This window comes from Podarcis muralis, chromosome 13 (assembly GCF_964188315.1).
Source record: "Podarcis muralis chromosome 13, rPodMur119.hap1.1, whole genome shotgun sequence".
In the NCBI taxonomy this organism is placed as follows: Eukaryota; Metazoa; Chordata; class Lepidosauria; order Squamata; family Lacertidae; genus Podarcis; species Podarcis muralis.
Genome location: NC_135667.1, coordinates 36,898,849 through 36,924,373, shown reverse-complemented (window position 1 = coordinate 36,924,373; position 25,525 = coordinate 36,898,849). Strand labels below are relative to the sequence as shown.

The window sequence follows — 25,525 nt, the reverse complement described above, 5'->3', positions numbered from 1 at the left end:
TTATGATGAAGTGTTTGCCCCAACAGCAAAGGCTGAAACAGTAAAATCAGTTTTAGCAATGGCAAGTCTGAGAGGGTTAAAAGTTAATCATTTTGATGTTGCCTCAGCATATTTAAATGCTCCTATTGACGCCGAGGTGTATTTACAGCAAATACCAGGTTATGAGCTGGAAAAAGACAGCATGGTGTTAAAACTGCAAAGGGCACTATACGGTTTACACCAAAGTGCACGTCTATGGCATGAATGCATAGACACAACTTTGAAAAAGATGGGATTCAAACAAAGCCTGGCTGATTCCTGTTTATATTCAGCAATGGTGCAAGGAAGTGTTTGTTATTTACTTTTGTACGTTGATGATATCTGTCTAATAACAACTGCACAAAAGCAAGTGTCTTGGTTTATAAACAGCCTAGGTAACAAATACAAACTGAAGTATTTGGGAGAGATTCAGAATTACTTAGGAGTAGAGGTTCAGAGAAATGAAGAGGGCGTCTACTCTCTGAGTCAGAAGGAAAAAATTGAAAAGTTACTGAAGACATATGGAATGGAGAGGGCAAATGAGGTTGACACTCCCATAACTACCCAGTACAAAAATGAACCAGAAGGGCAAAAATGTGAGAATGCAACAGCGTTTCATTCTCTGTTGGGTTCTCTGTTATATTTAAGTTGTTGGACAAGACCCGACATAACATTGGCAGTGCACATGTTAAGCCAAAGAAGTGCAGACCCGGCTCAGAGAGATTGGGTAGCACTTAAAAGAATCCTAAGGTATCTGAAAGGCACAAAAGATTACAAACTGGTGCTGGATACAGGATATGATCAGCAAGTGTATGCATACGCTGATGCCAGCTGGGGGGACAGAGAAAATGGAAAGTCTACCACTGGCTATGCCATATATATTGGAAATGCCCTGGTTCAGTGGAAATCCCAGAAACAAACATTTGTTGCCACAAGTACTTGTGAAGCAGAGTACTCAGCCATAAGTGAATGTGTATCACAAATAGAATGGTTTGCTTGCCTAACAAAAGAGCTTGGAATACCTTCTGAAATGCCAATCACTGTGCTAAGTGACAACATGGCTGCACAACAGCTTGCCAACCAACAGAACTTTAAAAGCAAGAGTAAACATATTGCTATAAGATACGGAAATGTGAAAAATGCTTTGGAAAGAAATGTGTTAAAGGTACAGCACTGTAACACAAAATGTAATGTGGCAGATTTGTATACAAAATGTTTGGATGCTCCTAAATTTCGAGACTTAAGAGAATTATTAGGTCTCAAGCCTTTGACTTAAGGAGGAGTGTTGGGATTCGCAGGATACTGGATAAGTCTGCAGGCTTCAACAGGATGATGCAATACTCTGCTGGGTCAGAGTGACTCAGCAGGAGTGTGATTAGTGTGATTGGCTATCACCTGTTTTAAAAGGAAAGCCTGTTTAACAGTGGGTGTGGTGGTTGTGCTGTAGTGTGGTGGTGCTGTGGTGGAGAGTATTCGTTTGTAAGTACTCTGTATGGACTGTTTCTTTTGTAAATGCCTGTATATAGCTCACATTAAAAGGACTGCACTGAAAAACCTGGAACTCTTAGTGCTTCGCTGAAAACGCCGCGTGGAATACGCGACAGTTTCATACCCTGAACAAAGTACTGGCTGCCATAGTCAACTCTGAGGACTACAGGACACAAATTATTTTTCACATAGCTCTCTCTATCATGATCATAATGGTACCTCAGGATGCATCTCATCCTTTAGCCTGTTTCTTCACTGTAAGTGGATAGACAAATAATCTCCTGCACAGGTTTGTTGGAAGGCTGGGCAAATGACTTGAAAGCTCTTTGCCTGCTAGAAATGCCAGAGAAGGTTACCAGAGCAAGAATAGAATCTGGGATGTTGTACATTGTGTATAACATCAGTGAGGAACCTTTAGCTCATGGGCCTAATTAGTGCTAATTTGGCCCATGAAGCCGCTTCCCCCAAACTGCACATACCTGATGTTATATGTGATGTCAGGTGTGGGGCAGGTAAGTATGCAGCTGCAAAGGAACTATCAAGAGCATATTTTCAGTTTCCGATGGTTCCTTGGTAAAGCAGAAAACCCTGATTGATCAACTGGTCAATGCTCACAGTGAGCCCCATTTGCAGATACAGTTTGAATCCAAACCATGCCTGCAAACGGTTTTCTCTGTGGATCAGTTTTGAAGCCATCTTTGTAAATCTGCAGAGCAAAATGTCCATTTGTAGGCATACTTTGAATCTCAACCACACCTGAAAATGACAAAGCAGTGCTTTCTGTCGGTGGCAGTCAACTAATTGTCTGGATAGTGAGCCCAGTTCCCTGGTGCATAGTATGCTTAGTGGCCTTTAGTCGAGGAGGAGTGGGCATAGACTACCTACTTGGTAGAGGAGGGAAACATTTCTTCCCTGTGAGTGGGTGACAACAACCGCCTAAAAGAAAAGCAGTTATCCTGGAATGTCCAACTAGAGGATGCTGCTTGGTGCTTTAAAAATTAATAGTGACAGTTTATTATCGGTATCTCTCCCTCTGAGGGGTGTGATAAATTATTCTGTCCCATGCCCTACTTGACTAGGAATTGTTATGAGCCACAAGAAACATTGGATAGCTTGAAGAGGGGAAAAACATGTTGTGTTGAAGCTTTTAATGTGATCTGGCTACAGAATTTGATGCTTAGATATGATGGTATGAGATTGTAGATTCTCTTGATATATCTGCACACAAATACATCTTGTCCTTCTTTGTAATTGTTTTAATGCTATTTTTTTTGGTCTAGATTGCTCGGGAATTTGTATGCTACTCTAACTTAGGGTTCAGTCAACCATTAGGGCAGTGATTGCCAACCAGTTGTCATGTGAATAGCTTTGGAGGGGGTGGTTGAAATGGCAGGCACTTCTCCACTGGTAAAGAGGCCTTTCAGAGGGGGTGCACGGTGTGTGATTAAGAGAGATGGACAAAGAAAGAGATTCGTGTGGCTTGTGTGGTTTGTATGAGTAACTGAGAAGGCAGTATACCGTATATGTGGTCTGGGAGAGGGAGAGAGGGAGAGGTGCATTTGTGAAGTGCATTAATGTATGAGAGTGAAATACATGTGTGTGCTGTGATCAACATGTATCCTGGTACAGTCAAACCTCGGTTCCTGAACGGCTCCATTTTGGAACGTTTCAGCTCCCGAACGCCAAAAACCTGAAAGTACAGTGGTACCTCGGGTTACAGACGCTTCAGGTTACAGACGCTTCAGGTTACAGATTCCACTAACCCAGAAATATTACCTCGGGTTAAGAACTTTGCTTCAGGATGAGAACAGAAATCGTGCAGCGGCAGCGGGAGGCCCCATTAGCTAAAGTGGTGCTTCAGGTTAAGAACAGTTTCGGGTTAAGAACAGACCTCCAGAACGAATTAAGTTCTTAACTCAAGGTACCACTGTAAATGCTCTGGTTTTCGAGCATTTTCTGGAAGCCAAACATCCGACGCAGCTTCCACTTGAGTACAGGAAGCTCTAGCAACCAATTGGTAGCCATGCCTCGGTTGTCAAACATTTCGGAAGCCGAACGGGCTTCCAGAACGGTTTGACAAGTGAGGTTTGACTGTACAGTCGCACCTTGGATCCTGAATGCCTTGGTACTCAGATGTTTTGGCTCCCAAATGCCGCAAAGCTGGAAGTGGGTGTTGCGGTTTGCGAACATTCTTTGGAACCCGAACATCAAGCAGGGCTTCCGCGGCTTCTGATTGGCTGCAGGAGCTTCCTGCAGCCAATCAGAAGCTGCACTTTGGTTTCCAAACATTTTGGAAGTCAAACGGACTTCCGGAATGGATTCCATTCGACTTCCAAGGTACAACTGTACTAAAGAAAGCTCCCTGTTGGATGGCAACTATGTGTATCTGTGTAATGTATGATCCCCACAGTCAGGACCAACAGGACACAGGTGACTTCCCACAGCAATCATGATATTTTCTGGGGGCAGTGGAGTAATCAAGCACCTATGACTTTTGCTCTTAAGTTGTGTTATGCCACATCCCCATGGCAGCCATTTTGTGACCAGTGCCCACAGCACCGTCTCAAAATTCAGAACATGTCTACTGCTTCAAAAAGGACGGCAGACCCTTTATTAGGCTAAGTTAAATAAATAGGGTTCCACAATGGCTTAGGTAGGTTGTTTTTCTTCACCTGCTTAATCTTTCCCTTGTCATTTTCAATCCCTGACTGGATTTCTTTCCCCAAAATCGCTGTTTTTCTTATCTTAACCTTGATCTCAAAGTCATCTGAAAGAGGGTCACACAGTGCCATGTTTAGCAGAGGTAGCAGACATTCTACCTAAATGCTATTGATTGTGGATTGCAATCAGGAGGTCTTTCAGCAGTTTGTGTGTGTTTTAATGCTGAAGTTCTTGAGGTGTTACTTTTTGTGCAGCTGTACTTTTTGGAACGGTCTTGCTCTGGGTTCCTCTAGCTAGAAATCCTCTTTGCTGAGCCCACATTTTTGTACTGAGGCAGGTAATCTGACTTCTAAGGTGGGAATGTTGTTGTTTCTTATACCACTTACTTGCTAAAATGGTTTCTATGCAGTTATAAAAATATATCAGCCCACAATCAAAATATGCAATAAAACCATTTTATTAAAACATTGAGAACATTCATAATAAAATGCACAATAAAACCTGTTAAAATAGCAATTAAAATAATTAGATCAGGGTGTTCAGGTCAGGAGATCAGGGGAATGCACTTTAGAAGACAAGCCTGTGTAGTTTTTTGCAAGGCAGCTTGTGAGAGGGAGGCCATCAAGGAATGGTTCTTTTTCTCCTCTTCATGCCATGTGAGAGACGAGGAGGCTGCCAACTTGATTGCATGTTGCCAGTTAACTGCTCTCTGAATTTGTAGCCTCATCTAGAGGGGAGTGCTGTTTTTCTCTAGGAAGTCTGATGTGCCCCCTTTCTGTTTTAATCTGCCACCTGGGGAGGCTAGCTTTTGATTTCATCATCTGTACCCAATTGTAGTGGCTTCAGGGAATGAAGGATGCACAGCCAAGTGCCAAGATGTTCTCTTAGAGGAGAGCTTTGTATAGCCTAACAAAGTGACCCAGAAGTTTCTGTCCCGGATGCCCAGAGCCCAAGGTCTAGTGTGGAATGACTCAGTCCTTGAATCTGCTGTGTGGTGCCTGTTCTTAGTGTTGCAATCTCTTATCTAAAAGCAACTCAACTATTAGAAAATTCATGGGAAGTTTTAATTTTTTTCCCTTTTGGACAGCAGTGTGAAGGTTGTTAAAACATTTCAGCAGAGCACATAGCATTGGATTGAAAAGGATCACTCATACTCTTCTTCCCTACTCCCCCCCCCCAACACATATATCTTCTCTAACTGAAGAATAGTAGAACTCACTGTTTTTCTTTTTTATTTCTTCTACAAAATACAATGTTATCAAACAGGATCTGGGGGCAATATACTCAATCCATATACAATTATAGATCACTGTTTAACAAATATAAAATAAAACCAAAATTAACAAACCACAGGTATGTGAATGTGTGGAAGGTAGCAAATTATAGTGACTATTATGTCTATGTTATAAATCAGTGATGGCCAAACTTGCCCCTCCAGCTGTTTTGGGACCACAACTCCCATCATCCCTAGCTAACAGGACCAGTGGTCAGGGATGATGGGAATTGTAGTCCCAAAGCAGCTGGAGGACCAAGTTTGGCCATCACTGTTTATAAATGGTTGTAGTTGCTATTTCTACACATTCACATACATGTGGCTGCACTGTTCTTACATTTTTAGTTTTATATTACTGTTCCTCAGTACATGGCCCTTGCACACATTAGGCCTTCTGAGCCTTTTATTCCTTTTCATTTTCTGTGTTCCATATATTTTGCTGCTTGGGGTAGCAGTAAAACCTTGTCTTCTTCACATTATTTTCTTCTAATGGCCTTATGTGTGAGCATATTGGGGAACACAAAACCACTATCAGTTGGAGTTGGCACAGGGGAGGTGGTAGCCTTGAAGTGTTAGGTCAGGAGGTGGACTGAGCTGCCCCACAGGTGAAATAGCGTTGTGTTGTAAGTTTGCTGGCTGAGGCAGATAGCTCTAGGTTTGCTTTTTGTGTGAGAGGAATTCTAGAAACCGCTGGATGCAAAAGTGGCTTAGTTCTTGCCAGAGGGTTTAGATTTTTTTGTCCACTTGTCCATCTGGTAGCTCCTACTAGACCTCCCCCAAGCATCTAGGGCAGAAATAACCACACTGAAGGCCCTCCCACATACCTCTGTGAGTTCTGTATATTTATTTTGAGTAGCCAAGAAGGCGTAGCTAGTTCCGATAGCTTGCCAGAAGCACACAATTACTTTCTGTGTGAGTAAACAAGTCCACCAGTTGGACTAATTTTAACGCCTTCAGCCCACATATGACCATGAAATAAGAGGGCTTATTTCCTGTGGCTTGGCTTTCTCATGTGTTGAAAATAGTACCTTGCGGGGAGTGGGGAATCTCAATCCTTCTTGGGGGTAAATGTTTCTGTAAAAATGAGAGCATGTGAAGTAGGGGATATTCTCTGTAAGAGAATTAAGGCAGTTTGCCTTTGTTCAGGTGAAGGCAGCCATTAATATATTTTGACTTTCCTAGTCTTTAGTACAGACTTTGGGGTTTTTTATGAAAAGAGAAACCTGTATTGTGTTATTTAGAGCAGAAGAACAGAAAAGCAGAATGGCTTACTGCTTGTTAAACTCTTTTTTTCTTTTTGCATATTGTCAGTGTAGTATTGGAACAGCCCTGTCAGTATACTCTGTGCGACTAAAAAACACGCAAAAATCTGTACCAGGGAAAGCTGGAGGCTACAACCAGTGATAGAAACTCAGCTACACAATTTAGGTGCCAAATGGCTCCTTAAACCAGGGTTACAGACACCAAAACGGAATGCCTAGTTGTCATTTTTGGGTTAAACAGCTGGAAGGTCCTATTTTTCAATACAGTGGTACCTCAGGTTAAGAACTTAATTCATTCTGGAGGTCTGTTCTTAACCTGAAACTGTTCTTAACCTGAGGTACCACTTTAGCTAATGGGGCCTCCCGCTTTCGCCGTGTGATTTCTGTTCTCATCCTGAAGCCAAGTTCTTAACCTGAGGTACTATTTCTGGGTTAGCGGAGTCTGTAACCTGAAGCGTCTGTAACCCGAGGTACCACTGTACAACTTTTTGGTTCCTGAAATTCAGTGTGATTGTGCAGATAAAATATAACGGATAGAATTCTACAGGATGTGTAACTACTGTGTGAAAACAGTCAAGGTCCACGGATCCCCAGGCATGCACTTCCAGATAGTGGAGACATCGGGTGCCATCCTGGCGCCCAGGCATCTTCACATGGTTGCAAGTGGCCAGGTGCAAAATGTGCCTGGCACCTGGTGAATTTCAAACGCTGGCTACAATCTTTGTGAACCTTGGAAATTTACACGTGTGTTCATTGTGCAGGGTTCATTCTGCTTGTTCTAGGGAAATATTCAGACCACCCAACTTAGTTTGATACTTCCCAAAATTTCAAGCATGTTATTTAATTAAGAGCTAGAAGCTTGATTTTCATATATTTTTTAATGAAGGTTGAGATTGTCAAGATGGTGATTTGTGTCCAGTACCCAGTTATATGAACTGGTGGAGACAATTGAAATGGCCACTTATTCTGGAGCTGACTGGGGTTAATTTTAGAACTGTTCAGGGGTAAGGGGACTGTAGTCATGGCTTGCTTAAACTTCCATAGCTCTTTAACTGGTGTGACTAACTGTGCGGAAAATGCATACTTTTTGATCTGGTGAATAGAATCGCTTCTCTACTGAGACTGGTTGATGCCTTCTAGTCCTCTCTTCTTCTGGCTGCCCCATTGTGTTCCCACTTTCTTGTTGTCTTCCACCCTCACAGTCCTTTTTAGCAACTCATAATAGCCCAGCATTGAGCAGGACATGGGAAAAAGCTAACCAGTTTGCCTGACTCACTCATGTCTGGCCTTCCATAAGCATCAGAACTGAGTTGATTCCAGCTGAGTGCCCATAAAAGGACAGAAAAAACTGAAAGCCTGCCTTGTCTGAGCACTTCCTCTGCATGTAGCACTCTGTTGCTTCACTCTTTGGTGTGCAAAAGAAATGTCTCGCTTTGCGCACAGTCTGCAAAACTTCAGCAGGGATCACACTTCTATGTTGAATTCTCAGTTATAATTGATACAGTAGCCCTTTTACAAGGTACATTTTAATCCTTTCTCTAATTCTCACAACTCTGGGAGATTTGATTTCTGATTTTACAGATAGAGTCAGGAACTCATTGTATTATTTGCCTTATGTCAGTGAGTTTGTGCCTGAGCTGCAATTTGATGACAGAGGTGCAAGGTCAAGACAAGGGGAAATTCTTTGCTTCCATCCCCAGCCCTTCGTGGTGAAAATAGACGTTAATGGAATAAAATAGTGGGATGGAATTCTTAAGCAATACCTACCAATACATTCACTAAGCGGCAGAAGCAGTTGGTGGGCTGGCTGGCTACCGAGCCAGTTCAAACCACTTTGCAGTCCTCCTCCCTCCTCATTTTCAGATATATCACTACAGTGTATCACAATGTTTCGCTGGTGATACATCACAATGTTGAAAAGCAGATATTGCCCAGCCCTAACAGGTGAGATTCAGGTCACCTTGCAGAAGAGAAGTTGGCAATTGTTTTACATCATACTGGAATGTTGAATTGTTATGCCTAGATAAATGTCTTCTGTGTTAACCCAGGTGAGGTTGAGTCCAAGCGGCAGCTGGAAGTCTTCTGATTTTTGGAAATAGTTATCTTGGTAACTTTGGACTAACATGGGTCAGTGTAGCAGTAAGCAACTCTGTAAGGTTTTTTTCCCAAAAAGCTCGGCCACAGGCAGAATTCAAAGGAGCCAAATTTCAGAATTCTGCAGAGCAGCTGGCTACTGCGCCAGTACATAACTGATTGTGGTAACTGATGTTCGCACTGTGCAAATATACTTGTGAGGCAGCATGCTCTACATATATTGGCTCCTTATGTGTATTGTCAAAACTTTGCATATTGTACCAACCTAAGGCATCATATTTTCATTTTGCCTACACCACATAGCCTGCCTTTGGGACCAATGATAAAGCCATCAGCTACAGAATTTTTAACACTTGGTACAATTGCAAACAAACAAGTGGTTTTTTTTAGACTTCTTGCACTGGCAAGTAGTTCTCCTGAAGCAGCTCTTACATTGCTGCTAGGCTATGCACAACTTGGCACACCCCCGAGAATGATCCCTCATGGCTAGCTAAAATTGCAGTCATTTATGTCTCTGTCCCTGTTAACCCCACACTACTCTTCTGTATTGGCATGCTCTATTTATTTGAAGTTTCTCAACCATTTGAGATCTAGGAAGCTGCTTGCAGCTGTGGCTGTCTCTCCACAGCCTATGAGAACAAGGCTCCCTCTCTTCTTTTCCATTCTGGCTCCCATTGGGACTGCCAGTAAAGCTGTTCGCATCTACCAAGCAGATGATTTTAGGGTTTTTGTCCTTGCTTGGAGGACAGAGTTGAGTTATTGGGTAAAGAATTATATTGTATCTTTATTTTTGAGTTTCACGGAAAGTGTCATCAGGCAGAAGCATTCAAGAAAATCAAACTTAGGGGATGGACAAAATTGAGTCCATAAAATTCATTCTAATTATTTTGTAACTCTTGTCTGTTGTGGGGCCAACATGGCAGCCACTGTGACACATGCATATATAACATTCTGGCCAGGTTAAGAAATCTTTTAAGTGAAGAGCGTCTTAAAACTTCATTATCTTACATATCTGTGGAGCAGTCTGTCTCTAGGCATTATTCAGGCTTATGTTAAGACTATCAATTATTTGATCAGTTGGTGGAAATGAGGAGGAATTTTATTCAAAATATATCACATAGGCCAGTCAGCTGCTTTGAAACAAAATATTTGTTTTTGCTTGGGGTTTGTTTGTATCCAGTTTGCCTCCACTATGGAACTTGTTGCCACAAGGGGCGGTAATGGCCACCAGCTTGGATGGTTTTAAAAGAAGATGGGACCAATTCACTGAGGAGAGGGTTATTAATGGTCACTAGCCACAGTGGCTATGCTCTGCCTCCACAGTTTGAGGCTGCAGTGTTTCTGAATACCAGTTGCTGGAAACCACAGGAGGAGAGAATGCTCTTGTGCTCAAATCCTTCTTGTTGGTTTCACTCAGGCATCTGATTGGCCACTGTGAGAGCAGGATGCTGGTCTAGATGAGCCATTGGCCTGATCCAGCAGGCTTTTCTTACATGCCTATGGTTTTCCCTTCCTGTGTATCTGAAGAAGTGTGCATGCACACGTAAGCTCATACCAAGAACTAACTTAGTTGGTCTTTAAGGTGCTACTGGAAGGATTTTTTTTTGTTTTGACCATAAAACCTGTTTCATATGATCATATGGTTCAGACTGAAACCTCCCAGCAATTTTTGATCAGCATTTGTGAGTTGCAAACGTTTTGAGAAGTGTTCTGTGTGAGCCCAGGGTATCAACAACTATTATTTCAAGCAAACATAAAGAGGAGAAAACTTTCCAGATGTCTCCCTACTGGAACTTGATCTAAGCCTCTGCACTCTTGTTGGGTAGCTTGAGATAAAAGTTCATGTTTTTTAGGGAGGTTTAAACCACCAAGAACCTTGCTGGATAAACTACCCTCTGCATTTGCCTTTGCATGTCTATTTTTAGATAGCTGAAGCACATATTAGACAGTATTTTGGGGCCTGATGTCCTGATAGCTGTAAATTTCTATCAATCTTGATGGCATTGGAAGATGATACAGAACACCATTGTACCAGATGTCTGTATTAGAGACTCACAGGATAGTTGAACTGTGATGTTGACATATTTGAGAAGCATAGAACAGAATTTGTTGTGCTCATATTGCCAAATCATTTGGAGGTAGGTGGTAAATGTATATCCGCTTAATGACCTGAGCCTATAGGTATGTTTAGACAGTGGGGGGGGGGCAGTAGTCTACGAATTCCAATGCCTTGCTGGACAACCTATTCTTTCCTTCCTTTGTCTATGCTGAGAGTCTCAGTTCTTCAAAGATTGAAGATGGGGAATTCTTCCCACAGTTGTGTTGTGGTTCTGAGGTGCTCAGTGGAGCTGTAGTGACTGTCATCCTTCCCTCTTCACATCCAAGCTTCCCTTCTGTTGTACTGCCTTTAGGAAGTTTTCGGAACACCTAAAAATGCACTGTGAGATGGATTAACTCCATCCTTCCTCCTGAGGTTGGATGACTCTATGCTATACTTCCAGAGACAAAACCCTGCAAGGTCTTGCAACCCTGAGTTTTGGCTGACTGTTAGGTTTTCTTGCCATGGAGGTGTCCCACTTGCTGCCCCTGCAAGTCAGGGATTGTATTTTTTAAAGAAATTGCTGATAGTAGGAGAGTATTGTGATACATATATATGCTTCCTCATTCACATACACAGGTCCGCTACAAGGAGGAGTTCGAAAAGAATAAAGGGAAGGGCTTCAGCGTGGTGGCTGACACCCCGGAATTGCAGCGAATCAAGAAGACCCAGGATCAGATCAGTAACGTAAGCCACCCTGCATATTCTGTTTTCTGTCTGCATGTATTATACTGTTCAGCTTTGGTTTTCCCCTTGGCAGGTACTGCAGTGGTGCCTCGCAAGACGAAATTAATCCGTTCCGCGAGTCTCTTCGTCTTGCGGTTTTTTCGTCTTGCGAAGCATGGCTATTAGCGGCTTACCGGCTATTAACGGCTTAGCGGCTATTAGCGGCTTAGCAGCTATTAACGGCTTAGCGGCTTTAAGAAAAAGGAAACAAACTCGCAAGAACTCGTAAGACGCCCATAGGGAAATTCGTCTTGCGGAACGACTCAAAAAACAGAAAACCCTTTCGTCTAGCGAGTTTTCGCTTTCAAAATCCCTGCTGCAAACCTCCCAAATTCTATAGTTGTTTTGAAACTGGGCAGTGTTGCAGAATTTTTCTCGCAGCCTTAGCCTTGCTTGTTCTGTACAGCACAGAAAACAATACAGTTAAAGGTATTATCAAAAGTTTCAAATGCTGACAGTGAGTTTGTGTGTTACACAGAAGTGTCTTTTCTCTCTCTCTCTCTCTTTATTGCAAATAGTATAAAAATGCTTGAGCTTTATCATGTTGGAATATAATATAAAAACAGGAAGTATATACACTATTTCAACAATATTTCTTAAGACCATTCAGCATCTTAATTTATATTCTAGAAAGGCTTGGTGCTTTAGAAAATCTAGATTGTACCTATTTCTCAGAACTTGATAAAAGAAGACCACTTTATGCAAAAAGTCTTAATTGTTAACAGCATGTGTTGGTTTTTCCTAAGGAAAAATAAAATAACCACGCTGGTGATCGCTCACTACATTGAATTTTTCTTTGAAACAAAGGAATAGGAAGTGGGTGGGTTTAAGCAGGAACTGTGGACTCAGGTTACTAAATGTCCAGTGTTGCTGAAGAACTGGGTTACATAACTGTTTCCTCCCACATACAACTTAGTAAACAATTTCACCAAGGCATAGAAAGAAAATATCTGGCAAGAAATATAAACTAATTTTTGGATCTTGACTACTTTCTTTTCCTGCAGGCAGAGTAGAATTTGAACTTGTAGTATACAAATGATAGGAATCTTGGAGGCAGTCAGTTCTACCCATGAGAAGAAATGAAGTACTTTTTCTGAGTCAGGTACCATTCTCTGAATAGCCCTAATGTCTCCCAGACCTCTTTCCCTTGAATTTGCCTGTAAATTATTTACCAGCCTCCAGGGGTTTTTTGGCCAGGAGGGCTTGAAATGTTTTTTTTCCCCTCCTGAGGGCTGAACCTTGCTGAACCAACAGCATAGCCTGGAACATTTTTACTGTTTGAGCTCTCACTTCTCCTCCCCTGTGCTCTGAGTGATTTGCAAAATGAGGAAACAGTAGCAGAACTTGACCTGCTTCTCAGAAAAACACCGTCCATGAGACCTTGAACTAAACATCTTGTGACTGTTCCACAACAGGATATAGTAATCAACCATATGTAGCTGAAGAATCAGACTACAGGGATCCATGAATCCAAATTCTCCCATAGGCAAACTGAGTAGCTGTGGCTTAACCCTGCTGTATTGTGTCTCTAGCCAATGCAGGGGTGCCTTCTCGCGCTTAGGATTGTGGGTGCCTGCCACTGCAACACGGCCGCCTGCCGGCTTTTCTCATTGACTTTGTGGGTACCTGGCCCCCTCAGTTATATTATTGTGGGTGCCCAGGCACCCACGGCTCTTATGAGCCAATGCAGGCACATTTCTCCCTCCCACTCTGAGACTGCCTACGTATTGTCATCTTTGGCTGTTTTCCCTCTTGACCTCTGTTCCACCCCCAGCTGCACACAGAGGGCTTCAGCAGCGCAGGCACTGGAGGATTCGAACCAGCTGCTAGCTTTCTTCTATTATGTACTCCTTCCATATGTGTTGGAAGGAATGGGCCCAGCCTTCCCGGCACCTGCTCTTGCTGGAAGCTGTGATGGAATGGGACGGAGACAGCTTGACGCCTTGTAGAGAGCCAGTGGGAAGAGATGACCAGTTTGATTTCCTCTTTCAGGAAAACAGGAAAAATAGTCTTATCTTCTTCCATGGATAATTTATATAGTTTTTAGTACATGGTGTGGTCTACAACTCCTACCACACAACAGTTTTGAGGTTGGTGGGAGATGTTAACCCTAACTATACAGAGCTTCCAAATGAGGTGGAAGAAAATGTTCCAGTTTCTGAATGCACCAATTAACAATGTGACCAGGCACCTGTGACTCTTTATACAGTCAAACCTCGCTTGTCGAACCTAATCCATTCTGGAAGCCCGTTTGGCTTCCGAAATGTTCAACAACCAAGGTGCGGCTTGGCTGCAGGAGCTTCCTGCACTCAAGCGGAAGCTGCATCGGAGGTTTGGCTTCCGAAAAACATTCGAAAACCGGAGCATTTACTTCCAGGTTTTCGGTGTTCGGGAGCCAAAACATTCCAAAACGGAGGCGTCCAGGATCTGAGGTTTGACTGTAGTAGTTACTTATTATTCTCAAAGCCCAGTAAGAGGTTTTATTTCCATTTTACTAAGTGGGTAATGGTGGACAAAGCATGAAATTTCCTGAAGGCCACCCAGTAATTATTTTAATAAGTGAGTTGAACCCATGTACCCCAGTACCAAGCTGTGAGCACCATTTTTCACACTGATTTGGGTGGGTGAGACTGCACTAGGTGACTAAACCGATGGGAGCAGGGTCCTCCCTACAAGGAATTTACATACAGTAGGAGTGAAGAGTTCTGAAGATCAAAAACAAGGAAGTGACAAATGGCATAAAGTAAGCAAGGAGAATGTGAAATATCAAGACTTCCATGGTTAAAATTAGTGTGTGGTGATTTCTTCTGTTTAATCCTCGCTGCAAAATACTTTTTTTGAGGTCTGTTGACTAATCTGGCCTTAATAATTTGCTTTGGCCATCTGGCGTGAGCTGGCGCTCTGGGGGTTAACTCGGGGGGGGGGGAGCCCTGTAGGATGAGTTTAATCCCACAGGAATTCCCTTCCCAGGCCCTCTGCTCCACAGTCTCTTTTGCCAGACACACTTTGAGCTTTTAAGTACAGTAATTGCCATTTTCTGCTTTTTCCCCTCTTCGGTTGCAGACTCAGTTCTGTGCCCTCTTGGCTGCAAACCTCCCAGGTTTGCAATTGGATGTGTGTCTTGGGAAAGGGCTTGTCTGATGCTTATAGCAAAACCCAGTTTGGCCTACACTCCTTAGAGAAACCTGCGGAAGCAACAAAACCACATGTGGGTCTGTCTCTGTAGATTCCAGCTTGTTTGCATGATCCTTAAGAGAGCCAGATACCTTGGAAAGGCTTTCCCCATCCTGTTAGGTGGATTTTTTGTTTTTTTTAAAGGAGGCAGTGGGCCACTGCTATATAAAGAGAAGTTAAAGAATGGCTGTGTATATTCCTATAATGGCAGCAAAGATAATCTTTAATAAAATGTGAGTGGTGCCTGGCTAATACCTCTGAACCCCAAAAGCTGTGGAAAGTATATATCCACATGATGGGATGAGGTTTTGATCCTTATGCTCCCTAATCAAGCAGAGGATGCTCACCCAAATAAAGGCTCAGATCTATCCCTGCACAAAATGTGCCCTTATTCCACCTCCTTTACTCTTACCGCTTCAGGGACCGTGTTGCTATGGAGGAAGATGAGGTATAACATGTAATGGGTTAGAGAGTTGTTAGAGTTGTGACCGCAGATATGATCACATGTAGGGAATTTGCAGCCAGACTTTGCCCTTGCTAAACACAACTGGAGATAGAGGACTGTTACCAATAGCAACCTTTCTTCAGCAGTGCAGGGTTTTCCCAAACGTTTATGATATAGCTAGCTTCCTGTATGGCTGTGGGCATGCCGTAGACTGTAATGAGCATATCTTTCAACATAGAGAACCATACCCTCATCAATGAGTATTGTTTTTTATGCGGAGCTGCTCTGAGGTTGTGTTGGCGTTTGCTGTAGCAGGCCTTGCCAGCAGAGCAGAGATGGGGGACCTCCAGCACACAGGCCATTTCCCTCCAACCATGCCCACATGTCAATCAGCTGACATCCCTGAGTGATCATGCTGGGTGCTGCTTCAGCAGCATATTTCCTGAAGGGAAATATCCTTGCCCCCCCCCCCCCATCAGCATTGACACATGGGTAACCTGTCAAAGTTTGCTTGCGGGTTGGGGAGAGGGAGCGATTTGGTCCACCAGGCCACAAAAGTTCCTCATGTCTGAAGTAGAGGGTTGGTAGAGGGGTGCTTTGACTTTTAAGCATCTATTGAAAACTCTGTTATTCAGACAGGCCTTTGAAACATTAGTTTCTTTTTCCCAACCAGTTTTTTTTAATGCTTTATCAATGTTACTGCAATTCTATATGCTGTATACCACCTTGCTGCATTTTATAAATATTTAAATCAAAACACTCAGATGGGCTTCTTCCCAGGTAGAAAACTCAAGTTCCTCACTGCTTTAGGGCCCAACTTTTCTCACTTTAGAAATTGGGGACTGACCTTAATTATTGAAAAAGTTGTAATTTTATGTTGGACAGAGTGCCTCAGATTTTGAGTGGGCAGCATGGGCTCTGGTGTTGCCCCTTGCTTGTCGGTAGGCTCTGGCAGGTTTGCCTGGTGGTGGTGGTGGTAGCCATGCTGCAAGTTACACTAGATGGCTGGGTTTACTGTATTGGCTTGAATATAAGCCACACCGGCATATAAGCTGCACCCTTAAAATTCAAGGCTTATTTGCAGGTGCGGCCACCAAGCCAGTGCCGATGTTCAGCGACCCGCTCTCCAAGCTGGTGCTAGCCGCCCCTGTTCAGGGTGGTAGTGCCGGGAGGTGGGAGCAGAGTGCGCTCAGAATCGAGTGCCGGCACCGGCTTGGGGAGCTGGGTGCCCATCTCCTAGCTGCTTGGCAGTGCACGTGCTCCCTAGCTGCTTGGCCATGGGGGGGGGGGAGTGGCTCGTCCGCCTCCCAGCTGCTTGGCCGTGCGTGCGCTCCCTAGCTGCTTGGCCTGCGCACGCTCCCCCTCTCCGCCAAGCAGCTAGGGAGTGCACACGCTCCCCAGCTGCTTTCAGAAGCATATGGTAAAAAGTTGCAAATATAAGACACACTTTAACTTTTCAGTGGAAAAAATGTGGCTTATATTCAGGCCAATACGGTACCTATTTTAATATCCCACAATGCCCTAGACTCTAGGGGTGAGGAACTTCTGACCCTTTAAGCTATCAGACATGGCCCACAAAGCCATTTTACAAAAATGCCCATCTGCCACCAGCTGACGTCACTCAATCCAGATGATATCATTGGCGGGGGGGCACAGGATTTTATTCTGAATTCACTGTGTACACTAGTTCCCTTGCTGGGAACAGTAATGCACAGCTAAAGCATCAAGATTTAACTTCAGTTTATAAGCTGATGAGCAGGGGTTAAAGCAGGGGTAGGCAACCTAAGGCCCATGGGCTGGATGTGGCCCAATCGCCTTCTCAATCCAGCCTGCAGACGGTCCGGGAATCAGTGTGTTTTTACATGAGTAGAATGTGTGCTTTTATTTAAAATGCATCTCTGGGTCATTTGTGGGGCATAGGAATTCATTTCCCCCCCCCCCCAAAAAAAATATAGTCCGGCCCGCCACATGGTCTGAGGGACGGTGGACCGGACCACAGCTGAAAATGGTTGCTGACCCCTGGGTTAAAGCTTGCTCAGCATTTTGGCTGTGTGCCACTATTCCCCTGCTGGAGTTTGGTGCATGTACCCAAAGCTCATGACAGGGTCGCTTGAAAGCCCTTTTCAGACTGTCCTGTGTTGCTCTTTTAAACCTCTGGTTTTCAGACATTTAAGAGCAGTTCTGGGCTGCTTGCAAAAGACCTTTCAAGCAGCTCGATGCCACATTTTGAAGTCCGGGGCTTCAAAGTACAGCGTTGCCTGATGTCACTTACATCATGTGGTTTTCAGGAGGGCAGTGGGGAGATAAAGATCTGACCCACCAGCCAAAAATGGGTCCCCAGACCTGCTGTAAAGTGACACTACATTGGGGAAAATGCAAATGGTGGCTAGACACTATAGTGCTGTTTGAAGTGCTAGGCCTGTAAAATTAAATGGAGGGCCAGGGGCAGGCATGGGTAGCAGGCCCTGGACGTTGCCCAAGGATGTTGACGCTGGCCCTTGCCCTGCATCTTCAGGTAGTAGGTGTTTAATGTCTGTACATCAAAAGCAGCTAAGATGCAGGAGCAAGTAACCAACAGTAGTGATGGCTTTGGTATTCCTGATTGTAGAATTTCTGTCTTACATCTACTGGATAAAAAAGCAGCTGAAATGTCTGGAGGGAGAGCCTAGCACTGAGCTTGGCGGTATGTGCCAAGCCATTCCTTTGCTTGTACTCTCCAGCCACAGGAGAAGGGGGAGGTAACAGTTCACAGTAAGTGAAGTACTAGTTGTTCACTGCCACCTTCTGGTTTATATGTAGTGCTGCAGTGACTTCTCAGATGGGGAGGGAGGTTGAAGGGGGCGTTTCTGAAGAGAGAATGATAGGACTATATTACTGAGCCTTCCACCCTTGGGATTATCAGTTCATTCACTTGCAGCTGCCAGTTTACCATTCACAACCACTGAGTTTTATCTGGAATACTAGAGAGAGGGCTGAAAGCAGTGGAGACTGGGGTGGGGGTGGGGGGAGAAGCCTTGCATTGTAAGAACTTTATAGACCAGGCAGAAAGGCACCTTCTGATTGTGTGGAGAATATATTAAACAACACGAAAACTTTCACACTATGTGTGCTATTGGTGCTGCTCTAATATTTTCTTCCCCTTCCTCTGCAGATAAAGTACCATGAAGAGTTTGAGAAGAGCAGGATGGGTGCACCTGGTGGAGAGGGAGGCGAATCGGAACGCCAGAACTCCCAGGAGGGCGCCAACTACAGGAGGCCAGTGGAGCAGCAGCCACCAGCACACCAGCAACCTCATCATGTCCAACCAAGTACCCCTGGTAATAAGTTGTGCTGGAGAAAAGGGGTTGGGAAAATACCAGCAATCCACCCTACATACTTGAATGGGAGGGAAATCCAACAGTTTGACTCTGTTCACTGTGTGATGATAACATAGTGCCTTTGTAAGGACCTATTAGAATGATTGAATTGCTTTTCTGATCAGGAAAATTCCATGGCAGTTAAGGAGATGGAGGGTGGGGCTTACGCTGAAGGTAGAATCAAAGTAGACTGAAAGGTAAAGCAGACATTACCGGAAAGAGAATATTCCAAGTCATGTCGGGTATTGTAGCTATCCATCTGCAGCTTCTTCAAATGTACTATGCAACTGTGAATTGTAGTCCTAGCCAAATGTGGACAGCTGACAGAGTAATTGAGGGCTGAGAGTCTGAAATGAAAGAAACCACTTTAGACTAGGTCTGTCAGTATTGTGTGAGATCTCTGGGGTAGGTGTATCTGCAGATGTGTGGGAAAGTATTAGGAGAAACCATTAATTCAAGAGACTACAGAAGAATGTGGAAGTGCTGAAAGTAACAAATTACAAGTGAAAATTGTCTGGACTCGCCAGTGTGGTGTAGTGTTTAAGAGCGGTAGTCTCGTAATCTGGGGAACCGGGTTTGCATCTCCGCTCCTCCACATGCAGCTGCTGGGTGACCTTGGGCCAGTCACACTTCTCTGAAGTCTCTCAGCCCCACTCACCTCACAGAGTGTTTGTTGTGAGGGAGGAAGGGAAAGGAGAATGTTAGCCGCTTTGAAACTCCTTAAAGGGAGTGAAAGGCGGGATATCAAATCCAAACTCTTCTTCTTCTTTCCTTTATTGAATTTATAGTTAGGCTATTTTATGATTATGCATTTAATAGCATGTTTTATGAGTGTTAGAATTTAGTATTTGTTAAAATTCATTCAAGGTTTGTTAGAGAATAACTTGATTGAATTTGATAGCATTTTGTTCAAGGAACAGGCAGGCTAAGATAGCTACTTGAACATTTTCTGGACCTTAGCAGCAAAATACAGAGTTCCATGTTCCAAAGGTAAACTAAAAAAGGGGCAACACTGTGTGCTTTGCAAAGATAAAACAGTGATTTCTGCAACAAGAAGATGCCAAACTGCAGTCACTTCCAAACAAGGTGCAGAAAGTTCTTGAGTGAAAAGGAACCCAACTAGTTTTTTCCACCAAAGCTAGTAAAGGCCTAGGAGGGAAGGCGGGGGGAAGCTCTTATGCTGTACCAGATTTATGTCTGGACAGTGGCTGTCAAATATTTCTACCTGTAACATTTACTCACTGCAGATTTACTCACCTGCAAAAATTCTGCATTGTTTCCTAAGGGCCTGAGGCAGGTTCTGCAGTTTCAATCTGGTCAATAGACAATTAACAGTAATCTTTGTGTCCCACAGTTTACCACCACCAGCCACCAGCACAACCAGCCTCTCAGTCTTACAGCTACAAGGAACCAGCAGCACCTGTCTCAATACAGCGTAACGCCCCATCTAGCGGAGGGGTAAGTGTGATCTAGGAAGAAGGAAAGTAGCCAGTCATCAGCTGACAGTTGTGGGAGGAAGGAAGAAATGAAACTGAAATGTTAATTAAACCTGGCCTTTTGCAGAAGTCTGCCTGCCTGCCTGCCTGCATAGACATACACACACACACACACACACGGATGCAAAAAGTACTATGTACTCTGATATACGTAGCCTGGCTCTTCCCTGTGAAATGTTCCATCTCTAAGGTTGAGTATTGGGGAAGGCAGGAAAAAGTGTGCAAGCGTATATATAGCAGATGTAATCTGATTGGAAGTGAACAAAGTGCTTTACAGGTGCATTTGTAGGAAACCATGTAAAACAGGCCAAGAGATGGCAGTATCCTACCCTGAGCTGCCTGTTGGCTCTATGACTCTGCCCTATACTGATCTGAAGCCACTGTTACACCTCGGTTTCCAGCCATTGAAACATTGTCTTTACAATGATGTGGCTGGAAAGGATCCTAAGATAAGTTTTAAGTCCAGCCCTGTGTGTCAAGGTAAGATCCTTTGACCAAATCCCATCATACGTTGCAGATCAACTCACAGAACAGCATTCCATAAACCTAACCTGTGGAACAGATGGTTCCTGACCTTCCTTCAGTCTTGCTATGTATTGCATGTAATTAGTTTTATATCCCGTTCTGTTAAGCCATCCTGGAAATGCCAGTTGACCACTGAAGGGGAAGGGTATAAATTTTAGAAATAAACTTGTAAAGCAGCAGGTTGGTGTTAACTCGGATTGTGCCACATGCCAGCATCAAACCTAAGTTTTTGTTGCCACATTTGTGTGTGTTTGCATACATGCATGCAAAAGATCATAAAGCATGGCTGCTGGAGCACTCTAGGTCTAGGCTACTACCAGCAGCTTGGAACAGTGATTTAAGAGATCAGGGCTGCAAAATGCCTGCTAAAAAAATAAGGTGGGATGTACCTTTCTGTTGGGATTCAGGAGCCACGAGTTTTGGAGGTCCAGTGTACTTAAAGGGTGGGCGAGGAGCCCCCAAAGTCACTGAACTCTAATCCATCCCTGCTCTTTTCTTCCCCGCCCCAGAAGCGGTTCCGTGCAGTCTACGATTACAACGCAGCCGATGAGGACGAGGTCTCCTTCCAGGACGGTGACACCATAATCAATGTTCAGCAGATTGATGACGGCTGGATGTATGGCACCGTTGAGCGGACCGGTGACACAGGCATGCTTCCAGCCAACTATGTGGAGGCTATATGAGCTCCACTCGGGTGCCACCCTGAAAGCAAGCAGGGGGAGGGCTCTTGTGTGCTTCTTGTTCCATTATCCCTTCTCTGCTGTCTTGTCACACATCAGTTATTTTGTTCCGAACCTCTGACATGGCCATTTAAAAAAAAATCTTCTGCCAACATAGCCTTGTTTTGGAGGCATTTGAACTTGGGGTGGGTGTCTTTTTTACTATCAAAGATCAATTGTCTTTCCATCCTCTCCCGCAGCTTTCATGAAGCATGGCACTGTGCCCTCCTCCTTCCCTAGGGACCTGCCCTTTTGGGAATTGATTTTGATGCCGATTGAAATGTGCACAACTTAACCAAACTGCTATGTGGAACCAGAATTCGTGTAGGGAGGCCCAGGGGCAGGAACCACTGCCATGCTTCCTTTTGGGAGAGTGGAGCTTTGAGTAACTTGCGCAAGTCTCTGATCATTCCCATTGAAAAAAATTGTCCAAGGCCTCTGTTTGCATGTCGACTCTTGCTCATTAATTTTCCTTTCTATAAATCTTTATCAGCTGGAAATAAGTCAAACCATTTGTTAAAAGCAGGAGAGCTTTTGGAGTCAAAAGGAACCAGCGCATCTGTCATAACTAGAAGGGAGATGAAAGCGAAAGCAGTAGCTGGTGCAGAGGTACAGAAGGGGAGGTTTGGGAGGAAAATAATAATTCTATCCAGGACTCTTGGATGCCGTGTCTTAATAAGAGTGTACATTTAATATTATAGGCTTAATATTATAGGGCATGAGGAAAACATGCACCCTGCATTCCTGGGGAAAATTAGTTTGGAGTAGAATGTGCACAGGACCTAAACTGTTGCCCAAGTTTCTGCAGCTAAGGGATACTACTCTGCACAGCTTAATTTGGTGCTACCCCTTGAGTTGAGAGTGTTTGAGGAGGAAGAGAAGCATATTCTAGATGCTTCTGACCATTCCTGCTGCCCTCCTCACCACCCCAAAAGTAGCTTCAAGTAAACTTTTGAACTGGCCTATGCAAGACTCCCCTAGCTTAATGCCTGCAAATAGTCATTTCTCGCAGATTCCTGGTGTTTATCAATGCCCTTCCCGCTGTTTTTGTAGAATTCCAAATTCTGTTGACACCTAACCTGTAGAGAGGCAGGTGGGCACTCCTCGGAGTAACCTTGACTACAGTAGCCTTGGGCAAGAAGAATCCCAGTTACTGTGGAGATGTAAGCATAGGGACCAATTGCTCCTTGCTTTGGGGAGTATTCATGGGGCTCTTACTGAAGGCAGATCCGTATGTGGAGCTTTTCTCCTGAACCCACATTCCTGTCAGCCCAAAGGCAGACTTGCAGAAAGCATCATCTCCCTTTCTTGTACTTTTTGAGCCAAGCAATGTTTACAATCCTTCCTCCTCTTTCTACTGCCCCCCAAGCCAGCCTGGCAATTGGATGAAGGGATCAGGGGAACTACTGCCTTGCACTAGAAACATACCTCTTCCTCCCCCTCAAGATGCTGTTGCTGGCTTGGGATAGTCTCATGGACCAAAAGCAAATTCTTTGGAGTGTTGCTGTCAGTATAGCAGGGAACTACGATATAACTGGAAATTTATAGGGCTGTGCTGGTGTGATGGAAGAGCAAAGGCTGAGCTCCTCTAAGCAGGAGTAAGATTCTTGAAAGTCATCCTTCTCCGCATATTGATTGCTGCTTCTCCTGTTACTTTTAAAGAAGTGCAGTGACTCCCCGAGGTCACTTCTGTGTTGGGACAGAAGGCAAATCCAGTTAAATAATAAACAGCCAGCAGCCATGCGGTGCAACAAACCCTTAAAAGTAGGTCTTAGAGCCTGTGTCTAATAACTCATTTAGCTGTGATGTGATTGCAAAGCTCTGCCTATGGAAGAGGCCTCTGGAAAACATCTGGTGTCTTTAAATCTAACATGAGAGAAGTGGCTCTAAGCCACTTTATTTGGTAGTTGTCTCTTACTGGGATAACTGAAATGTTTGGCAAGTGGACCTCCGGAGGCACACTTCTTACCTTTTCGTTTTTAAGAACGCCCATCAGAGGCACATACAGAGAGAGAGGTGCTCAGTCCACTGAATCCTCTGGTGGTTTTTAGTCGTCGCCTCTCAAGCACCTGGAAAGTACAAGGACCAAGTTCAAAGACACGTGTCGCCCTCACACATTCTCCCATTCCAGTGCTGTTTGCATGTATGTGCTCTTCCTTTCCCCTTTCCTCCCCTTCTGTGCATAGAGGCATATCAGGACCTTGCCTTTCCCTCTTGCCCGTGGACTTTGTGGTACAGAGAGAACATACATATGCAACGTTAAAAGCACGAGCTTAAGTCTCTTTACAAGAGGTGTGAAATAGGCTTACGTTAAGCAAGAGTTAAGGAGAACTTGCCTGCTCAATGTTTAGGCCCCTGAAGTTTGAAAGCAAAGGGATGCTACATTTCGTCATTCCCAAAGTACTCTTGCATATCTTCGTGACTGGTGGAGTACCGCACACTAGTGATTTGTAGCTAAATCTCTCAGGAGGGTTTTTAATCCCTTTGGGGCTCCCTATCCAAGTTTAAAATGATGATGTTCCTGCACACCCCTCAGATCAGTGGCAGAAATAATGACCAAATCATTCTTTTCATAAAGTCATAGAAGCACAAACATTTTAGCATATTTTCTCAAAAATAAAAAGCCCTAGTCCCTACTTTTCCTTTGCACTAGTGATTAAAGGGAGGAGGGTTTTGGTCTCCTCTTCACCATATCCATGTCCCAGAGAGATCCATTTGTAGAAATGAAAAGGTCAACAAGAATGGTGACAGGTTTTTCTATAACGCAACCATTTTTAGAGGGATACAGGTGTCTAGGGACCACCTAATCTTAGGGTGAACTTTCTAAAGGTGCCAACAAGAATGACTGATGGGTGAAGAGAAATCACATTCTTCTTGGTGCTAAGACAGAAGCACAACCGTAGTACTGGCTGATTTCCTAACTGAAAAAGACAAAATCATGTATAGACAATCCTTAAGAGGACAGCTTTTTGTGAGGAAGATACAAAAATAACGTAATGTGAATAAATATTTTTAGAGGACCAAATAAAGTTACAATAAAATACTCTCTCATTATTTTATAAAACTCCTAGTCTTTTCAACCCTGCCCTGGGAGAAATGGTTTCTCACTGCTTGATTTATTTTTTTTCTGCCTTCTTTATGCACTTTTGCCTTTTCCCCCAATAGCACCTAAACCTGTATTTAAATAAAATGTTAAAAAAGAAAGAAAAACAGCTAACTTGCATCTGTGTAGCCATTTTTATTCATGTCAAGTCTCTTGTACATTGTAGCTTTTCAAATAAGATTTCAGTGTCTGAACTTAGAATGATTTTTTTTCCTTTGGAGTATATTTTGGGGTTTTCATCTGTTCTTTGTGTATTTCTTCTTTGTGGGCTTGCACGCCCTCTCCAAAAGTCATTTGGCCTTTTTCAATGGCACCATAGAATCAAATGTAGTACCAGTTCTCTTCTGGTTGATGCCAATTTGAAAATAAAAGTATAATTTTTACTGCTGACTGATTTTTGGTGGTCTTTGATAGTTTTCTCTTTCCTTTGGTAGAAATGGGAAATAAACTTACATTCAGAATGCTGTAAGAAGTGACCTGCCTTCAAAATGTAAAGCAACCTATCTATAGGGCAAGTAGTCATATAAACAGACCAAAGTTGGGTAGATTTCCCTGTACAGAGAGTGACCAAACCATGATTTAGCTGCCCTTTGAAGGGTTTGGCCCCTCTCACATCCTCATCTTGTGCACTTGCTCCCAACTGTACTTCCTGGTACAGACAAACCATAGTTTGCCTACAAAAGAGAATTGTAATCCCAATTCACATCACAGCGATTTGCTTGATAGCCTAAGTCAAGATAATGCAGTCATAACCTTTTGCTCACTGTCCTGTTGTTCCCTGATATAATTTATTTCTACAATGAAGCCACAGCTGTACTCCATAAGACACTGGGTTTTACTCCCCAGATTAAGAAAGTCTGCTTAATAAACTCACACCCCCCCCCCCCGCAAAGGATGGCTTAAGAGGGAGGATGTGCTGGTCATCCCAAAATTCCACTCTGAAAGTAACGAGGGAAGGATAGCTTGAAGCCTGGTGTAAAGGGGCTGTGTCTTATCCTGTAGCTAAAGTACTTGGTAGTGCTGACCAAAGAGAGATGGAACAGGTCTGGGAACCAAAGAAAGAGCAAAAAGCAAGGAAGATGGAGGA

The 25,525-nt window shown here is 43.7% G+C and overlaps 1 protein-coding gene across 1 annotated transcript in view; it reads left to right on the top strand.

The window, feature by feature from the left end:
• The window catches only part of LASP1 (LIM and SH3 protein 1), a 53,157-nt gene extending 28,336 nt beyond the window's left edge, over positions 1–24,821 (top strand). Inside the window, exons 4-7 of the mRNA XM_028701772.2 lie at positions 11,474–11,581; positions 18,391–18,556; positions 19,950–20,053; positions 21,126–24,821. Of these exons, the coding sequence (XP_028557605.1) occupies positions 11,474–11,581; positions 18,391–18,556; positions 19,950–20,053; positions 21,126–21,299 (552 nt within the window). The 3' untranslated portion in view covers positions 21,300–24,821. The remainder of the gene's footprint in view (positions 1–11,473; positions 11,582–18,390; positions 18,557–19,949; positions 20,054–21,125) is intronic.
• The last annotated feature ends 704 nt before the right edge of the window (positions 24,822–25,525 follow it).